The sequence below is a fragment of the Mobula hypostoma genome, chromosome 15 (assembly GCF_963921235.1).
Source record: "Mobula hypostoma chromosome 15, sMobHyp1.1, whole genome shotgun sequence".
NCBI lineage: Eukaryota > Metazoa > Chordata > Chondrichthyes > Myliobatiformes > Myliobatidae > Mobula > Mobula hypostoma.
In genome coordinates, this window is record NC_086111.1 from 6,854,417 (window position 1) to 6,875,815 (window position 21,399).

Here is a 21,399-nt window from a genome sequence, read left to right on the forward strand (position 1 = left end):
TGGGATAAAGCCACTGGCTTTCCACTCCTTCCATCTATTTTATATATTTAGAGAGATAATTTTATAATATCTCTAAATATATAAAAGAAACTCCCTAGAGCTTCCATATCCTTCCTATAATGAGGTGACCAGAACTATAGCCTCTCCTGCCCAGAACATGATGTACATAGACAATGTGTAGGGCATGTCCAATGAAAACTAAACATGTTGGAGTAAGTCTGCAGATCGACCAGCATCACTAGGGTGCCACTGTAGTGTAGTGGTTACCGTAACACGATCACAGCTTGAGGTGCTGGGATTTGGAGCTCAATTCTGATGTTAAGGCATCACTAGGGTGCCACTGTAGTGTAGTGGTTACCGTAACACGATCACAGCTTGAGGTGCTGGGATTTGGAGCTCAATTCTGATGTTAAGGCAAAAGAGGTGGGAGCATGGCACTGTTGGTCAGGGATAGTGTGACGTCCGTAGAAAAGGAGGAAGACATGGAGGGACTGTCTACGGAGTCTCTGTGGGAGGAAGTCAGGAACAAGAAGGGGTCAATACCTCTACTGCATGTTTTTTATAAATAACCCAACAGTAACAGGGACATTGAGGAGCAGATAGGGAGACAGATTCTGGAAAGGTGTAATAATAACAGGGTTGTCATTGTGGGAGATTTTAATTTCCCAAATATTGATAGGTATGCCCGTAGGGCAAGGGGTTTAGATTGGGTGGAGATTGTTAGGTGTGTTCAAAAAGGTTCCTTGACACAATATGTAGATAAGCCTACAAGAGGAGAGGCTGTACTTGATCTAGTATTGGGAAATGAACCTGGTCAGGTGTCAGATCTCTCAGTGGGAGAGCATTTTGGAGATAATGATCACAACACTATCTCCTTTACCATACCATTGGAGAGGGATAGGAACAGACAAGTTAGGAAAGCGTTTAATTGGAGTAAGGGGAAATATGGGTTATCAGGCAGGAATTTGAAAGCATAAATCGGAAACAGATGTTCTCAGGGAAGTGTACGGAAGAAATGCGGCAAATGCTGGTGACGTTGGTGGAGACAGATACGATAGGGTCTTCTAAAAGACTCCTGGACAGGTATATGGAGCTTAGAAAAATAGAGTGTTAAGGGTAACCCTAGGTAATTTCTAATGGAGGGACATGTCTGGCACATCTTTGTGGGTTGAAGGGCCTGAAGGGTTTTTCTATGTTTCTATCTGTAAGAAGCCTGTACATCTTCCCCTTACAATGCATGACCACTAGGTACCCCCATTTCCTCTCACAAAGACATACCAGTTCATGTCCATGATTTATTTTAATCACAAGCATCTCCTCTGTGCTGACTACCTTTAATTGTTAAAGATGTTGGAGCATCCCCCTCAGTGACTCATTGTTATTAATTTCCAACCTGGCTTTAGATTTAGGGTGAAGCAGCATAGAAACAGATTCTGATCTGCATCTCAGTAAATAGACAGAAAGATAAACAGTTACTATCTCATGATGAAGACCTTTCATCAGATCTTCATCAACAATGCCTGATAAACAGTACTCCTAATGCTTACTTTTGGATTCCATGAGGGAGAGAGAAGTAATTCCTGATTAATTTCTGATCCCTAAAACTAAAATTATAACCATACTGTAGGGGCAGCAGAACAGCACATTCATTCCCCATTCTGCCTCCCCTGTTACCCTTTCTGTCCATCACCTCCCTCTCGTGCCCCTCCTTCTTCCCTTTCTCCCATTTGCCGTTCTCCTCTCATATCCAATTCCTTCTTTTCTCAACCCTTTACCTCTTCCACCTATCTCCTCCCAACTTCTTATTTCATCTCTCCTCCTTCACCCACCCACCCTCCTCCCCTTACCTGACCTCACCTATCACCTGCTAGCTCTTGCTCCTTCCCCAACCCCCTTCCTTCTCATTCCGGCTTTTCCCCTCTTGTTTTCCAATCCTGATGGAGGATCCCAGCCTGAGAACATTGACTGCTTATTCCCCTCCACAGATGTTGCTCGACCTGAGTGCTCCTCGAAATTCCGAGAATCTGCAGAGCATCTTGTGTTGGTTGATTTACTGCCTTATTGATCTGGAGACCCAGGTTCATTGGTGATGCTGTCTGTGTGGAATTTGCCTGACCTCCTTGTGACCACATGGGTTTTCGCCAAAGGCTCTGTTTTCCCCCAACATCCCAAAGGGTTTAGCCATTGTAAATTGCTCCTAGAGTGTAGGTGAGTGGTAGGATCTGGAGGCTTTGGTGTGTGGGGGGGGGCGGGGCGGTGTTAATGGGAATGTGAGGAGAATGAAAGCAAGTTTACTTTGGGATTTGTGAAGAGGAATAACACAAGTTCTGTGAAGGTCCAAGTGCAGTGGGAGAGAATCAAACATGCTCTGAACAGTCGCTGAGTTTTGATAAGAACTCCAGAGATAAATAAACACTAGTCCAACAGGGCTGCTAATTAAAAATTAATGCTTTACTGCAGTAACGAGAACTAAATTAAAACCACTCCTTTAACAGTGTCTATCTAAATCACTAATCACTAGTATAAAGTATAAAAAGTAATCTTCTTTCCGGGAACGTGGGTGGACGAAGGTAAGCAGGGAGTGTTGTTGTCACCGTGCTTCCATCAAGACTTGTCAAGACTGAAACAGAAGGGTGTTCAATACAACTACTCTACAAAGAAACCCCAACTGGCCGGAATGTGTGCATTCTCACGCCCTCTCCTTTCGGCTGCCGGACTCCGTGGCGGTTGTGGCAAGAGGTGTCTGACAGTGTCATGGACTCTGGACTGAATAATCGCTTTTCACCCTAAATCTGAAGCCAAGTTGGAAATTAATAATAATAGGTCATTAAGGGGGAATGCTCCAACATCTTTAAGAATTAGAGGCCCTCAGCACAGAGGAGAGAGATGCCTGTGATAAGAAGTCATGGACCTGAACCTTTTACTGTTTCACACTCCACAGATACGGTCTGACCTGCTAAGCGTTTTATTTCTTTAATCAACACCTGGGGTTTTAAACCCTGCAGTGAAGGAATCCTCCCGATCGGCAAATAAACTTGTTTTCTGCTGTTCGTTGTACATAGCCAAAGCAGTATGTGAAATATAATGATGAATAAGAGGGAAGGGTGGAGAGAGCAGAGTGGTCTTGTGATGTCACACAGATGTGTGTGTGCGAGAGAGAGAGAGAGTTGGCGAGGTAGTCAGTGCGAAAGCACCAGGAGGATGGCATCTATCGGGGACTTCGATCCGCTTCAGGCGACCGTTCCTGCTACCAAGATCGAGATCACCGTGTCCTGCAGGTGCGAGCAGGGGGCTGCGCTGCGCTGGGCTGGGCTGGGTGTGGGCACACCGGATAGAGGACGGGGGTCTCTGCTGTCGGGCAGTGGGAGAGCAGGGAGAGAGAACCGCGGCTCCGGCTACTTCACCAGGCGCGGCGGGCACTAAAGTTAGCGAGCCGCTCTTCTCAGTCGCAACGGTATTAATAACAACAGCCAAATACAGCGAGATTAGGAGCACTAACTTAAAAAAAAGGTCGGAATAAACATTTTAAATTTAGTGTCGTTTTACGCAAGTTTAGGACCGGTTGGGGGCAAATATTACCACATCCTCTTGTGTGTTGGAGTCATTATGCGTTTCTTTGGAAATTGCACTCTTTGTAAGGGAAAGGGCGACGGTTTCTTTGCGGTGAGGGGTAGTCGCTGACAGTGTAGCTGGTCGGCGGGACTGCAAACAATCCCCCCTCCCCATCACCTTCTCAGCACTTGCCCCTTCCGAAGCTGCAATCAAATGTAGGGTTCAGCGTCTTTGCATTACAATAAAATCCGTTTCAGTCCCCACTTTGCCCCAAGTTACTACTTAAGTTTCTTTCTAAAATTGCAACAAGCGAAAGATTTGGTGGGCGACGTTTTAAGGCCAACCAACGTTGGCACTTAAGGAGCAAAAAAAAGGCAACGGCAGACGCAATGGGCGGGAGGTACCGGCAGGAGGCAGTGGATGGCAGTACAGTACACGACTTCTCACCACCAGAAAACCTCAATCCCGCGCACCGGCACCGGGCGGGCCTCGCCACGAGGAGGCGGCAAACAGAAATGGGGAGGGGGACGAGGAGAGGGTAATCAGAAGGCACTAAGTACTGGCACATGGACTGATTGTAAATGCTGGGTACATTTCTCCATTATACCTCCATTCAGAGGTGGTTAACATCAACACAATGATTGTGCCTAAATTACCAATAAAGTGTGGTAACCATTGATAGACTATCATTATTAGCAGGAGGCTGGGTGCACCAAACCAGCACAAGGGGTGATCAGATCTGAGGGGAGATTGCCATTAATGGCATTTATCAGTAGAAGCAAGTGAGAGAGCGTTGCACATGGATTGAGTATCTCTAATAACTGGAAGGGCTGGTGATCTGTCACTACCAGAAGCTGGTGTAGTCATCAGAGCAAGGCTGGTAATAATGTCACCAAAGGTGATGCAGTTTACTGCAGTCATGAGGGGGCTCCAAATATCATGAAATTACGCTGATGTCCTAGGTGGTGGTAAATGCCACTAAAGGGGAAGATGGTGTTTTGCACTTTGCAGACGAGGAATTGAGTTTATTTTCCATGGTGGTTCACACTCTCTTCCCTTCCATTTTCCATCCTCTTCTAGCTTTTCCCATGGGAGCCAAACACAAGAGATTCTGCCAATGCTGGAAATCCAGAGCAACACACACACACACACACACACACACAGTGCTGGAGAAACTCAGCAGGTCAGGCAGCATCTATGGAGAGGGTAAAGAGTTGATATTTTGTGCTATGATCCTTCATTAGGACTGGAAAGGAAGAGAGAAAAATCTAGAACAAGAAGGCGGAGGAGAGGAGGGAGTTCAGTCTGGAAGGTGACAGGTAAAGTCAGAAGAAGGGGAAGGTAGGTTGGTGGGGGGGGGAATGAAGTGAGAAACTGGGAAGTGATAGGTGTAAAAGAAGAAAAAGGAATCTGATCGAAGAGTGAACCAAGGGAGAAAGGGAAAAAGGAGGGGCATTAGAGGGATGTGATAGGTAAGGAGAAGAGAAGGTACTCTGCTTGGAGCAGCAAAGGTTGGAAGGGGGTTTGGTACATAATCCTGATAGGTTTAGGTAGGATAAATAAAGAGACATTGTTCTTAATAGTGGAGGACTAAGATTCAGTGCACATAGTAACAAGAGTGATGAGGAAAACGATTTAGCACAATGCAGGAAATTGTGGTGGATTTGAATTTAGCATGATGTTTAAGGCGAAATTGGATGAATATTGGAAGGTAAGAGGCTCACTGTTCAGTATAGAAAGAGTAGGAGATTGGAACTGAGGATTGGCCCACAGAGTTGGCACAGATTCAGTGGGCTAAGTTACCATTAGTATGGTGTTGCAGTTTGAGGCTCAGTTAGATATGATTATTACTCTTCAAATTCTGGTTTGAATGGCCATGTCACACTGCTGTACGCAAGGCCAGTCAATAGGACAATTAGTCCCTAATTGCTGTCGTTGGTGCCATTGTGTTGATGGCCTGATTACTTCCAGCTGGGATACTGTTTGCCAATTTAGCTTCATCCAACAGCCAAAATCCAATCATAAAAATAACTTGTAAACATAAGATATTCTGCAGATGCTGGAAATTCAGAGCAACACACAAAATGTTGGAGGAACTCAGCAGGTTAGGTAGCATCCATGGAAATGGATAAGTAGTCAATGTTTTGGTCCAAGACCCTTCTTCAGGACTGAGAAGGAAGGGGGAAGGTCAGAATAAGAAGGTGGGAGGGAGGAAGGAGGGCAATCTAGAAAGTGATAGCTGAGATAGGTGGTGGTGGTGGGGGGTAGAATGAAGTGAGAAGCTAGGAAGTGATAGGTGTAAAAGGCAAAGGGCTGGGGAAGGAATCTGGTATGAGAGGAGAGTGGACCATGGGAGAAAAGGAAGGAAAATGGGCTCCAGGGGAAGGTGATAGGCAAATGAGGAGAAGAGGTAAGAGGCGAGAGTGGGGTATAGAAGAAGAGGGAAGGGGGAGGGGAAAAATACTGGAAGTTGGAAGAATTGATGTTCTTGCTATCAGGTTGGAGGCTACCTAGACAGAATATGAGGTAAACACAAAATACTCTGCAGATGCTGGGGTCAAAGCAACACTCACAACATGCTGGAGGAACTTAGAAGGTCGGGCAGCATCCATGGAAACGATCAGTCAACGTTTCCACTGATGCTGCCCAACCTGCTGAGTTCCTCCAGTGTGTTGAGAGTGTTGCAGAATATGAGGTGTTGTTCCTCTTCCCTGAGAGTGGCCTCACCCTGGAAGAAGAGGAAGTCATAGACCGGCGTGTCAGAACAGAAGTCGGGATAGGAATTAAAATGGCTGACCCCTGAGACATTCCACTTTTTGTGGATGGAGCAGAGGTGCTTTTTTTAAAAAAAAAGTCACTCTAATTCACCACATTTCACCTCCAGATGGAATGGTTCATACTAAAGCAAGCATCCAATGAACACGTGAGTTTCATCTACACTTTGCAAGTCTGGGGTGCTAGTAGCTATGCGATTAAATAGGTTGGAATGTTTTGAAGTGCATGCAATTTGCCAAGGATCAAAGAGCCAGACTTTTCATGTTAAACGTCTACTTTTAATAGAAACAGCTTACCTAAAGAACTCAAACGAGAAAAGAATACCGGGTTTTAACCCACAGTTTATTTTAAATTGATAGTAAACTATTCTTTATATGGTTTCTTTCTGGGTTCAAATTTATGAATACACAGGTTAGAGCAGAAGATTATTTTAATTATAGATCCTTTTAAAGCAGTTCCCTAACTTGTGGTATTGAATGTGTGACTTGCGCTGTACCTATAGAATGTGGGGTTTTACAGCAAGGATCAAGAGGTAATAAATTGAAGAAAGGGTTTGTTTAGTTAGCACTTTTATAACTGAACAGTTCTAACACTTTTTGTGTTTGTGAAATGAATTGCTTAAAACTGTTTGAATTCAGGAGTTTTCACTACCTCTAACAAATTCAAGTAGAATTCAAGCTAAAATTTGTTACTATTGACCAATATCATGCCATTTTTTCTACATTCTGACTCAGGATTGTACACAGAGAAAGAAATGCAGTTGTTCTAAGCAGCACAATGGTTAAGCAGTTTTCCCGTCAAATTTTCTGTTGTGTGTGCTTTGGTAAAGAGACCACATTTTGATTGCAGCAATTTGTGCCTGGGGGTCAGAAACAGGTGCTGGACTCTCCAAGCCCACTGGGGTGGTAGAGAAAACACCCAGCACTGGTATTTAATTTGTGAGAGCTCTTATTCTTTAGCCAGTAAGTGCTGGAGATATTGGTGGGCATAGTCTTGGTGGAACTCTGGCATCTTGTCCATTGTGTCTTTGAGGGTAATATTCTCAAAGGGATGATCAACTAACGGACACAGAAATGTTGGCATCTGTTGCTACACGCTTGCTTGGTCACTCTTAGAATGAAGATAGAACGCAGAACAGTAGTGTACAGTGTGAACCCTTTGCATGTATGTTGCAGAAAGGGAGTTCAAAGTACCATGTACAACCTTGAGATTTATTTCCTAGCAGCCAGCCACAGAACAAAGAAACACAATAGAATTCCTGGAAAAAAAACCCACACCACAAATACAATCATACATCCAATGTGTAAAAAAAGTAAGAGCAAGTTGTGCAAACAATAACAAAATGCAAACAAACCATACACAGAATGAACAGCAACAACAGAGGTCCCAAAGTAAGTCCACAGCCATGGAGCTATTATGAGCTATCTGAAGCAGGAACGCAGCACAACACCTACAAACTATACCTGAGGCCAGCAATGAACTTCCTATCTATTTTGTTTATAAGAAGCTTGGGTTAGAACATACTTAAGGTACAGCATAGTACAGGCCCATGATGTTGTGGCAACCTTTTAACCTACTCTAAGATCAATTTACCCCTTCCCTCCCACATAGCTCACTATTTTTCTACCATGCATGTATGTATCTATGTGTCTCTTAAATGTCACTGAGTTATCATCAACTACTCTCACCTTTGACAGTATGTTCACACACCTTTTACTCTCTGCGTTGATTAAAACAAATATCTACCTCTGACATCTCCACTGTATTTTCCTCTGAATACCTGAAAATAATGTCCTCCTTACTTAAGCCATCTTTGGCCTGGGAAAAAGTTTCTGGCTGTCCACTTTATCTATTCCTGTTATCATTTTGTACACCTCTATCGGGTCACCTCTCAACCTCATTCACTCCAAACAGAAAAACAAGCCCTAGCTAATTAAACCTATCTTCATCAGACATGCTCTCTAATCCAGGCGGCATTCTGCAAGTGTCCTGTACTTCCTTTCTAAAGCTGCCACATGCTTCCGATGATGAGGTGACCAAAACTGAACACATTATTCCAGGTGTATAAGGGTTAATGCTGCAATCCAGGATTGAACTGGGGACCTTTGGATCTGAAGTCCAATGCTCTCCCAACTAAACTATGCCAGCTGCTGCAGATAGAGTTATAGGGAAGGATTGGGAGACTAGAATTTTATTTCTTGGAACATAGGAGATTGAGGGATGATCTTATCAAATCATTAGTGGTATAGGTAGGGTGAATGCACATAATATTTTTCCTAAGGAAGGGGAACTAGAAACTAGAGGACATAAGTTTAAGGTGAAAGCTGAAAGAATTTAAAGGGACCTGATGGGCAACTTCTTCATGTAGAGGGTGGCACGTCCTTGGAATGAGCTGCCAGAGAAAGAGGATAAGGCAAGAAAACACCAGCATTTTAAAGACAGGTACTCGGATTGGAGGAACTGAGATCAATATGGGCCCAAAGCAGGCAAAGCGGACCAGCTTGGATGAGATGGGCGAATGGTCAACCATTCTGACCATGCTATTCAACCATGACTCCTTTCTGACTCTAAGAGCGAATAGGAAGGTACAGTACATAAAGAAAATGTATCCAAATTCACTCTGCAAAGGAGACTCATCCATAAATGCTATGGTTTCACAAATGCAAGTCAGAAACTGCAATGCGCTATGAATAAGTGAACAGTAATTAAACAGTGGCAGTACCTGCCTGATTTTCTAATAAAGCCATTGATGAGTCTTCTTGTCTGGGTCTGTGGTCACATGGGGGCATCCTTGTACAAACTAAACAATTCTGCAGCTGTCAAAAACTTGAAACAAGTAGACAAAAAGTACTGGAAATGCTCAGCAGACCAGGTGGCACCTCAAAGTTCAAAGTAAATTTGTCATCAAAGTACATATATGTCATCATTTACACTTTCTTGCAGGCATTCACAGTAAATATAAGGAAATACAATAGAATCAATGAAAAGATGCACATAAAACAAATGTGCAGCAGACAAATTGTGCAAATACAAAAATAAAATAAAATAATCATAATAAATATTAAATAGTATTGAGAACATGAGTTGTAAAGTCCTTGAAAGTGAGTCCCTGGGTTGTGGAATCATGTCAGTGTTGGTGTGAGTTAAGTTATCCACACTGACTCAGGAGCCTGACGGCTGAAGAGTAATAACTGTTCCAGAACATAGTCGAGTGGGACCTGAGGCTCTTGTATCTCCTTCCTGATGACAGCAGTGAGAAGTGAGCATGGCCTTGATGGCCGGCATCTTTGATGATGGATGCTGATTTCCTGTGACAATGCTCTGTGTAGATATGCTCAATGGTGGAGTGGGCATTACCTGTCATCAGCTGCTCTCTGTTCAATGGCATGGGACAGCTGTGGACAGAGCAACAGCTCCTGAATATTTCTGTCATTCCTGGAATTTATAAATGCAGATACTTTCACTGTAAAGGTTCTGATCATCCATTTGTAGCCTGTTAATTGCTATTGTGTGATTGAGAACCCTATACTCATTGAATTAAGTTAAAAAAAAAATACAGGACTAGATAAATGAATACAAAATATAAAATGATTAAACTTTATTTTAGGGTTCAGTGGAGTTGACTGTATTTCTGAATCACAGCAGATGAGACTAACACAGAATTTGGGTAAATGAAGATTTTTACCGGAGGGAATTGGTTGACCATACCTTTGTTGTGCTGTAAACCATAAACATAAGAGATTTTGTAGATGTGGGAAATCCAGAATAATACACACAAAATGCTGGAGGACCTTAGCAGCTCAGGCAACATCTATGGAAATTAATAAACAATCAATGTTTCAGGCCGAGACCCTTCCTGAAGGGTTGACTATTTGTTCATTTCCATGGATGCTGACTGACCTGCTGAGCTCCTCCAGCATTTTCTGAATTACTTCTTTGTGCTGGTTGATGGAAGTACCCAGTGGTTATCTGACAGTCTGTCTTAGGCTTTGTCAGCTGTCATACTGAGGGGATTGTATTGCTGAATTTCCTTTCACAGCTGCCTCGTGTTCTCACAGTGTAGGTGGAACTCATCCACATTCTAATGCATCAATGATGTGGGTTGTAATGTCATTTTTGCTGGAGCATTTGATTGTTTACGTCTAATGTGAGAGATAGAAAGGCACTTTGCAGTTCCTATCTTGGAACTGTTGCTTGTCACCATGGAACTGTAGGTGGAGAGTTCATGGACAGTTGGGTTCTGACGTGGTGCAATTTCCACAAGACTGGGGCAGGATGTAGTTGCCTGTTCGATTAGAAATTGTTGGGAACTTGTATTTTAAATGTACACTTAATGGCCACTTTATTAGGCACAGGAGTGGAACCAGAGAGGTCTTCTGCTGCTGTAGCCCACCACTTCAAGGTTTGCATTCAGAGATGCTCTGTCGTAATGCATGGTTATTTGGGTTACTGTTGCCTCTCTGTCACCGAATCACCCTGCGACAGAATCCCAGTCACCCTGTTCGTGGACTGTTTGTCCCACTCCCATCAGGGAGGAGGCCAGGTGCCATCTACGCCAGGACTACGAGACTCCAAGTAGCAAGACTGATCAACACCCCCATCCACCAACTCCATCACTACTTTATCAGTCACCTTGTATACAGCCTAATTTCACTTTATGGGCATAAAATCTGTCTACATACATAGGCTATCTTATGTATTTATGTATTTTTTAATTATTGCTATTGTGTTTTTTATCTTTTGTGTCTTTTTGTCCTACATTAGATCTGGAGTAACAATTATTTCATTCACCTTTACACTTGTGCACAGGAAATACCATTAAACAATCTTGAATCTTGATCCAGTCTGGCTATTCTCCTCTGACCTCCCTCATTAGCAAAGCATTTTCACCCATTAGAACTGTCACTCTGCTGGATTTTTTTTTGTTCTTTGCACCATTCACTGTAAACTCTGAGACTATTGTACATGGAATTCTCAGGAGATATGCAGTTTTTAAGTTAGGCAAACTATTCCATCTGGCATCAATGGTTATTCCACTGTCAAAGTCACTTGGGTAACATTTCTGATGTTTGGTTTGAACTGAACCTTTTGACCATGTCTGCATGCTTTAATGCATTGAGTTGCTGCCATATGATTGGCTGGTTGGAATTGCAATAATGAGCAGTTGTACCTAATTAAGTGGCCATGAGTGTATAACGTAGAGGAGGCTATTCACCCTATCACATCTATTGCTCTCAGAATAATCTCGTCAATCCCATTCCCATTTATTTCCCTGTACCTGTACTCTCTCGTGTGTCAATTCTCCCATCACCCACCTACACACCACTGCTTTATTATCTCCTGTTAGAGGCACCTTATGTACAGACACTCCTGTTCCTAGCATCACTTTATGGACATATAATATATATATATTATCGTGTTTTTTAAATCTTATTGTGTTTTATTTGTGCTGCATCAGATCTGCGGTAATGATTATTTTGTTTTCCTTTACACTTGTGTGCTGGAAATGACATTAAACAATCTTAATTAATTCTTAATTCATAATTATTGCGATTTTATTATCATACTACAATAAAATCACCAGTGACAATAATAATGATGATACAGACCAAATTAAAATGTTCCCATCCTGATCTGGAATGATGTTTATTTCCTGCAGTGCTCAACAGTCCTAGAACACATCCAAAGTACCCATGGATACTGTGTGATTTTTCTCCATGGTTATCCGGGCACAGCCCTGGGAAATTGGCAGGCAGTCAGCCTTGGTGGAGCTCTCCACAACCTGCTGACCCAACCACATTAGCGGCACTTTACAGTGGCCAGTTTACCAACCAGCACATCTTGGCGATGTTGGCAGAAACCAGAGCCGCCTGGGGAGAAACTGGCATAGTTACAGGGTGAATTTGCAAACTGCACCTGGAGTACATAGGGCCCGAGGTCAGAACTGAACCAGAGTTTCTGGAGCTATGAGATAATAGCACTGCCCATTGTATCATCTTACTGCTCACAGGGAAGTATGGCAGGCTGTTCTCCAGAACTCGGTGCTTGAAAGAATCAAACACTGTGGCTTGAATGCCTCTTGTGGGTGCACAGACTTCCCGAGAGGATTTGCTGCATAATCTATTTCACAGACTGTGCACCCGTCACTGTTCAGGTTGCAAATGTGTAGGATCAGACACCCCAGCTGAAGTAAGGTTGAGGTTGCAACAACAGTGTAACTCACTTCTGGAATGTTCTCAGCCTTCAGTTCTAAAGAACTGTATCTGAAACACCCTGGCTAAGACACCGTCAGGTCCCTTGGAACAAACTGACTGCAGTACATTTTAATGTGATGTGAGTTTCAGTTGGAAATGTTATAACATAGAAATTGGTAAATTGTCACATGTACAGTGGAAAACCTTAGCTTCTCATGCCATCCATACACATCATTTACAACAATGCATTGAAGTAGTACAAAGGAAAACAGTAACAGGACGCAGAATATCCAGAAGTCCTGATGAAGGATCTTGGCATAAAATGTCACATGTTTTCTCCCCTCCATAAATTTATTTAGAGGCACAGTGCAGATCCGACCCTTCAAGCTGTGGCTCCCCAGTAACCCCCAATTTAACCCTAGTCTAATCATGGGACAACTAACAATGACCTATTAACCTACCAACCAGTAGGTCTTTGGATTGTGGGAGGAACTAGAACCCACACATTCCAAGGGGAGGACGTACAGACTCCTTACAGATGGCATCGGAATTGAACTCCGATGCCCCGAGCTGTAATAATGTCTTACTCACCGCTACACTATTGTGGCACCCCTGACTTGCTGAATTTCTCCAGCATTTTGTGCTTGTTGCAGTTGCAGAGCAAGTGCGGTGCAGGCAGACAATAAGGTTCAAGGCCATAATAAGATAATTTATGAGGTCATGAGTCTATTTTGCATTAGAGGATTGCTCAATAGTCTTAAGACAGCAGGATAGAGGAGTAGACACTTGGTTCATGAGGTATCTGTCAACACAGTACACTTCATTTCCAATTAGTTCCACTCCATCAGAACTATAGTCTGTCTTGCTATATGCGATAACTGAACCTTAGTGAGTTAGCAAACTAAATTAATCTTGTAGCTGAGAAGACAAGGTTTCTTAATATCCCCTTTTCATGACTAAAAGCATGAAGAAACCAGTTCTCTGGGTTAATTTTCAGTAGTTTTAACATTTGAAGCGAGAATGCTGAGAAAGGTACAGAAATAAACACTGCAGGAGTTGGAAATCTTGAACACCATGCACAAGATGTTGCAAGAACTCGGCAATGGATGCGAATAAGCATGTGACACTTCAGGTCAAAATCCTTCATCAGGACTGCAAAGGAAGACTGACTGAGAGAGTGGGTGGAGGGGAAGGAATAGCAGACGACAGCAAAAGTGTTATTCTGATTTCATTGTTCAGAAGGAAAAGTATTATTATACAACATAATTGCTTTGTCCACATAATCCCTCACATGAGAGCCTAGTGAATACATTAGATGTGTTACATCACCTTACAATCAACCTAGAAGGGACATGGCTGACTTCTTTACATGCAAACAGAAGTGTAAAGGAACCTCTGATACTCAGCTGGCTGACTGCTTATCTGTGAAATCCGCAGTCCAGTGATGGGCCTGGTGTTCTGTGAGATGAAAGTAACTCTTGGAAAGTGGATATGGATGTAAAAAAGCTGCAGTCAGTTAAAGCCCAACTAGACAAATCAGAAGGTAAGCAAGAATGAGGCAATGACGGAATAGGGAAAACAGAATTGGAATTGGAATCAAGTTTAGTATCACTGGCATATGCTGACAAATATGTTGTGAAGTATTGTATGACGGCTTAGATGTTGCAAAGGTTGTAGGTGGCAAGATGAATGCTCTGTGTTTGGGGAAACGAGCATACTTGAAGTGGATTGGAAAATTAGTTCTACTAACAGTGCTTAATGTTAGATGGAGATGGCACATCCATTGAACAATTGAGATGAGTTGTGCTGGGACAGAGAGATTACAGGTTTTGAGTCACAGCTGAAAACAGTGTAGCTGGTGCCTATTAAATGCAACCTGGTAGACAAAATTTCATCGGGTGTCTCTGCATCCGTGTGCTGTTGCACCAGCTAGTGCTGCTATTTTAACCTGACTTGTGCACACTGTGTTAGACCCTTCTGAAGCAAGTTGAGACTCTGCAATGAAAACTGGCCAAGTCCTCTTGATGTACAGTCTGAAATGGGAGGCTGCTTGGGAATGCTCCTTGAAAGCTATGAACCCAAAGAGATTTAAGAGAGATGATGAGGACTTCATAAGGAGGAGGTACCAGAGCCTGAAGACCCACACACAACAGCTTCTTCCCCTCTGCCATCAGTTTTCTGAACGGACAATGAACCTACCCATGAATATTACTCTCGAACTACTGATTTAATTTAACTTTTTGCTCTTTCTTATAGTAATTTATAGTTTTTTTAAATGTAAGCTCATTTTCAAGTTTATTGTCATCTGACTGTACAGCCAAACAATGCAACACGATATCCAACATATATCACACACACAGCACGTAAGAAAAAATATTACCACAAATGTTAATAAAATATAATTGAAATGTATGTTGTGCACAACACAGGTATACAGTAAACAGCCTGGCTGCCTTGAGGCCTGCAGGGACTGTAGACTGTTCAAAGAGATCAGGTCTTTTAAGAGACTGCTGGCAAGGTACATGGAGCTTAGAAAAATAGAGGGCTATGGGTAACCTTCGGTAATTTCTAAAGTAAGGACTTTTCAGCACAGCATTGTGGGCTGAAGGGCCTGTATTGTGCTGTAGGCTTTCTATGTTTCTATGTGATATTAAAGATGTCCATTAAGACCTTTGTTAGCTAGACTATACCATCCCTTAGCACCTGACCAGGTAATGTATGTTGTCTGGCCCCACAGCCTTGCATGGGTTTACCCTGGCTAGAATCCTCCTCAACTCAGCTGCAGCTAGACGGGGTGCTTATTCCCCAGGGGGAAAGGTGGCTTTCCTTGAGGTCACATCATTCACTGCATCAAATCGTGCCTCGCAGTCATTCAACCTATCAGGAATAGAGGTGTTGCTGTTGTTGATGCACGAGTGCACAAGGTGGACTTGCAAACGATTATGGTTTGTATAGTGAGTCACATGCACCAGGTGTCCCTGGTGTCACAAAGGTGTCTGAATTTTCTGTGAGTAGCCTCGCCTTGCCTTTCTGACGGCACTGAGGAGCTCGGCTCTTGCTGACCTTAGTGTCATCTTATCCCCCAAGCTGAAGGCAGCGCACAAACCTCTGCGGTCGGCCACGGTTCTGCTTTGCCCTGGCACTGAGGTGTTTAATCACATGCTGTCATCAAGACATTTTGCTATGTAGCTGCTCACCTATCCTGCATATTCAGCAACCAGCTGCAAAGCCGCTGCAAAACAACAAATTTCATGACCTGTCTCAGTGATAATAAATCTGAATCTGGTTTGTCAGAAAGTTATCACCAATATTTGGAAGTCGTTCAGTGCAATCAATGGGGTTGATAAAGGTTCAAACAACTACTTCAGCTCACAGCTTGCGGTTGAAGTGGCACCATCTCTAATCTACCTTCCATCCCACTTTCTCAGTACCTCAAAACCCATCTATCGCTGTATCTCATTTCTGATGAAAGGTGGTCACACGGAAACACTACTCTCCCTTTTACTGAAGTGCTTCACCTTCAGAGTATTTCTATGTTGTATAATTCTCTGTAAGATATTGGATTTTACTTGTTCTAAGTAACAGTAAGGGTGTCTGTAAGCAGCGGATTCTCTGCTCGATGATAGAGCAGAGAAAAAAAAAGAGTAGAATACGATAGGAAATAGGCACAATCTCACAACAGAGCACCAAAGAACTGACACTAGTAAGAGTGGGAGACAGAGTGAAGTTGAAAATCATATCTGATGAATGTCAAAGGAGATAATGCTGCCTACGTTATGCAACAGATGGAAACTTAGAAAACCTACAGCACAATACAGGCCCTTCGTCCCACAAAGCTGTGCTGAATATGTCCTTACCTTAGAAATTACCTAGGGTTACACATAGCCCTCTATTTTTCTAAGCTCCATGTACCTATCCAGGAAACTCTGAAAAGACCCTATCGTTTCTGCCTCCACCACCGCCTCCGCCAGCCCATTCCACGCACTCACCACTCTCTGTGTAAAAAACTTACCCCTGAGACCTCCTCTGTACTTACTTCCAAGCACCTTAAAACTGTTCCCTCTCGTGCTAGCCATTTCATCCCTGGGAAAAAGCCTCTGACTATCCACATGATCAATGCCTCTCATCATCTTATACACCTCTATCAGGTCACCTCTCATCCTACGTCACTCCAAGGAGAAAAGACCAAGTTCACTCAACCTATTCGCATAAGGCATGCTCCCCAATCCAGGCAACATCCTTGTAAATCTCCTTTGCATCCTTTCTATGGTTTCCACATCTTTCCTGTAGTGAGGCGACCAGAACTGAGCACAGTACTCCAAGTGGGGTCTGACCAGAGTCCTATATAGCTGCAACATTACCTCTCAGCTCCTAAACTCAGTCCCACAATTGATGAAGGCCAATACACTGTATGCCTTCTTAACCACAGAGTCAACCTGCACAGCAGCTTTGAGTGTCATATGGACTCGGACCCCAAGATCCCTCTGATCCTCCACACTGCCAAGAGTCTTATCATTAATACTATATTCATCCATCATATTTGACCTACCAAAATGAACTTCCTCACACTTTGGGTTGAACTCCATCTGCCACTTCTCAGCCCCAGTTTTGCATCCTATCAATGTCCGCTATAACCTCTAACAACCCTCCACACTATCCACAACACTCCTAACCTTTGTGTCATCAGCAAATTTACTAACCCATCCCTCCACTTCCTCATCCAGGTCATTTATAAAAATCACGAAGAGTAAGGGTCCCAGAACAGATCCCTGAGGCACACCACTGGTCATTGACCTCCATGCAGAATATGACCTGTCTACAACCACTCTTTGCCTTCTGTGGGCAAGCCAGTTCTGGATCCACAAAGCAATATCCCCTTGGATCCCATGCCTCCTTACTTTCTCAATAAGCCTTGCATGGGGTACCTTATCAAATGCCTTGCTGAAATCCATATACACTGCATCTACTGCTCTACCCTCATCAATGTGTTTAGTCACATCCTCAAAAAATTCAATCAGGCTCGTAAGGCATGTGAGGCATGATGGAGGAGGGTGATGCATATTGAAAGAAAAGTTACCATCTCTTAACTAGTGATATGGAGATACAAGAGGGTGTGCCACTAACACTGCGGAATGAAAATCCTACAGTTCAGCACTTGGCCCTTAGAGAACCTCAACCAGTTGCTGCAGACCTGGAAGATCTGTCCATCAAACCAAGATCTGCCAAAGCAATGTGCACAAGAAATGGTCAGTTATTTTGGATGCCTTTTCCCTCATCATTTCAGGAGAGGTTTAATATAAATACAAGAGATTTAGCAGATGCTGTAAACCTAGAGCAACATCCACAGCATCAAACTCAACAGGTCAGGCATCATCTATGAAAATAAATAAACAGTATTTAGTTTAGTTTAGTTGATACTACTTTTAAGAACCAAATCATGTGATCAGCTGAATTAGTGTTGTTACAACTTTACTTAATATGGGTCTTTCTAGACTCAGGGTTCCCAGCCTTTTTTATGCCATGGACCAATACTCCTCAAGCAAGTGGTCCATACTCCTCAAGTTGGGAGACACTGTTCTAGACTATCTATCTCAATGGGAAAAGCCACTCTAAGAAAATGTCATATGTGAGATTATCAGCTGTTTACAGATCGTACTTATTGTTACTTTGAATAGCAATTATCCAATATTTTGGCGAGAAATGTGGAACAGAGAATGCTCAGAAGATGAGGTGCTTTTGCAGAAAGAGGAATAATACTGCAGATTGATTACCTTTCATAAGAATTGGGAAATGGAAATAATGGGTTGAAGGTACAGAGAAAATGGAAGGAATGAAGAGTAGAACTTGTGTATAATGGTGTGGAGGGTCAGAGAGATTACTTGAAAAAGGCTAGTTATACAATGTGAAGGAGGGTGATGCTGGGACGGGTGTGGAAACTTTGCCAGCCAAGACCATAAGATATATGAGCAGAATTAGGCCACTCAGCCCATTGAATCTGTTCAACCATTCCATCGGGGCTGAATTTTTAAAATCTCTCTCAAACTCATTCTTCTGCTTCTCCCTGTAATCTTTAATGCCATGACTAACCAAGAACCTATCAACTTCGCTCTAAACAAACTCAATGACTTACCTTTACAGCCAATCAAGGCAATGAATTCTACAGATTCACCACCCACTGGCTAAAGAAAATTCCTTCTCACCTCTGTTCTAATGGATGTCCCCTCATTCTGAGGCTGTGCCCTTTGGTCCTAGACTCGTCCACTATAGGAATCATCCTCTCTATGGCCACTCTTTCTCGACCCTCTGGTCCTAGACTAATCCACTATAGGAAACATCCTCTCCACAGCTATCTAGGCCTTTCAGTATTCAACAGGTGTCATTCTTCTAAACTCCAGTGAGTACTGGTACTTGAATCATTGCCTGAGAGGAAACTGCTTTTGCAGATTTGCTGTGATGGTTAAACCTGTTTCGTGCTTTCATTGAGGAAAATGTATGTATTATTAACCAAGTTACTTCTCACATTTCTCAAAGCCTGAAACCTGGACTAACCTTCAGACATCTGCCCCACTGTGACTGAATGTGAGATTTTCAGTGTTGTGCTCCGGTGAAGCAGCTTGGGAAGCTTTGCGTTAAAGTTGTTAAGGAAGCAAGGCCTGATGGCATTACTGTTTGGAGATGAGGTGCATGGTGATGCTTTCTTTGGAGAAATAGCTGTGTTCATTTAGCCTCTCCATTCCCTTGTCACTTGTCCTCTCCTTCCTCCTACCTATTTGCTTACAATAGCTGCTGGATTGTCAAGTCACCCCCCTATTCCCCACTCATTGTCTCTGAGATCAGGGTTCAGATCCTGCCCAGACTGCTGAAAGGGAAGTATTCCCTGGCAGTATAAAGGTGATAAATAAGACTAATTTAGAAGCTCTTAATCCAATTACCAATGGGGCAAATTGACAGCATTAAATTATCAATCGGATTGTGCACAAAAAGATTAAATGCTTGCCATCAAACATTAAATAACCGTGATTTGAATAAATTGTAAAAGGGGATTAAATTGACAATCTCACTGTGATGGTGGAAGGGGGGAAAGGTTCCCCTCTTCGCAAAGTGTCAATTCTGTAATAAAAAGAAAGTCTATGATTTTATTGCAAAGAGAGCCCAGAGGAAATCTTTCCTCAAGGATGGTTAGTTCGGTAAATGGAGAACTTCACACTGGCATAGCAACGATGCTCTCTTGATAGTGTCACAGGAAGCTGATTGGGCCAGAACAGCCTTGTCTTTCCTCTGTGCTCGTTCCAAACTCTAACCTGCAACATTCTGTGTTCTTCTGTCTGCTTTCAATTAAAATGAGTGATGTGCCAAATACTGGCAGAACCTTGCAGTCAAGGTCCTCAAACGATGAACCTTCCTGGTTTATAAATAGTGACTAAACACGCCTTAACAAAAATGTTTATTATCTGAGATGATTTTACAGTAGATCTTCTGGAGCAGTTTGAGTTCCACAAGCAGGGGAATGATTTATATTGTCATCTTTTAATAAAAGAAAATCAGAAAGAAGTGAATATTTCCTTTCTGCATGTTAATGTCAGTTCTTCAGCACATTGAACAATTTAAAGGCAAATGTCTGAAATGTCTTTAATGTAAGTATTGATGTGATCCAATTTACACAACACAAGACTTTACATGTAAGATGAGTTTTATGAGGCTGGAGAGACGGAGATGGAATGAGAGTGACATTGTTAATCTCAGTCAGGTTGTACTCCTGCTACCTTGCTGATTAAAATTTACACAATGAAGCGTTTATGAAAAGAATAGAATAGTATAGAATAATTCATTGTTAACACCAAGGCAAAACCTCCCAAAATATATTCAACTATATTCAGCATTAAAACTAGAATGCAAGGAGGAAAATCTGAGATTCCCATGAAATTTGGACACAAGCTCAATGTTTCAGGAACAGCTTCTTCCCCTCCACCATCAGATTTCTGAATGGACAATTAACCCATGGACAGAACCTCACAATTTTTTCCCTCAGTTTTGCACTACTTAATTAATTTAATCTATATATATACTGTATATGTATATTATAATTTATAGTTTATTTACATATTTTAATGTACTGCTGTCACAAAACAAATTTCACGACAAATGCCGGTGATATTAAATTCGATTGACTCCGAAGGTTATTAAATGATGCAAGAAGATTTAGTGCATTATTCCCAAAGGTTGGAACTTCACAGGGTTAAACTATTGCTAGGCAGACAGATTAGCTTGGGAGGAAAGGATGGCAGAAATCACTGAGATAGAGAGGGAGCAGCTGTTGCATTGGCAGAGATAGGACTGGCTGGAGCTTCGAACTGCAGACTGACTGTGAGTAGGCAGGCCAGAGAACAGTCACTGAGGCCACTTGATGAAAATCCTTTTCATTTCCGAGATTGCAGGCTCCTCACAGGTGCAGGTTAGGCTTCCAAATATCTGGGGAAGGAGATGCTCTTCACCTTGTGTCACCAGCATGTTGAAAACAATGAGCTCATGAAATGTGCTTGCATTTGTCACCCACCATTGCCGTGCCATTCTTCCACTAACTCCCCAATCATCATGCCCTCAACTTCACCACTGAGCGGGTGAGAAGGTCTCTGGGTAGCTCAGACACGGCAAAGCATTGGGACGGGATGGAGTGAACCCCAAGGTCCTGAAGGAGCGTGCTGAGCAGCTGTGTGGAGTTCTCCAGAGCATTGTCAATCTGAGGCTCAGCCTGGAAAGGGTCCTGACAGTGTGGAAGACATCATAAGTGATCCCAGTACATAAAAAGGGCCAACTGAAAGTCTTGAATGACTACTGTCCAGTGCCCCTGACCTCACACATCATGAAGACCATAGAGAGC

The 21,399-nt window shown here is 42.8% G+C and overlaps 1 protein-coding gene across 1 annotated transcript in view; it reads left to right on the forward strand.

Moving 5' to 3' along the window:
* Positions 1 to 3,201: 3,201 nt before the first annotated feature.
* The window catches only part of LOC134356672 (copine-9-like), a 585,942-nt gene continuing 567,744 nt past the window's right edge, over positions 3,202 to 21,399 (forward strand). Inside the window, exon 1 of the mRNA XM_063067690.1 lies at positions 3,202 to 3,278. Coding sequence (XP_062923760.1) covers positions 3,202 to 3,278 — 77 coding nt within the window. The remainder of the gene's footprint in view (positions 3,279 to 21,399) is intronic.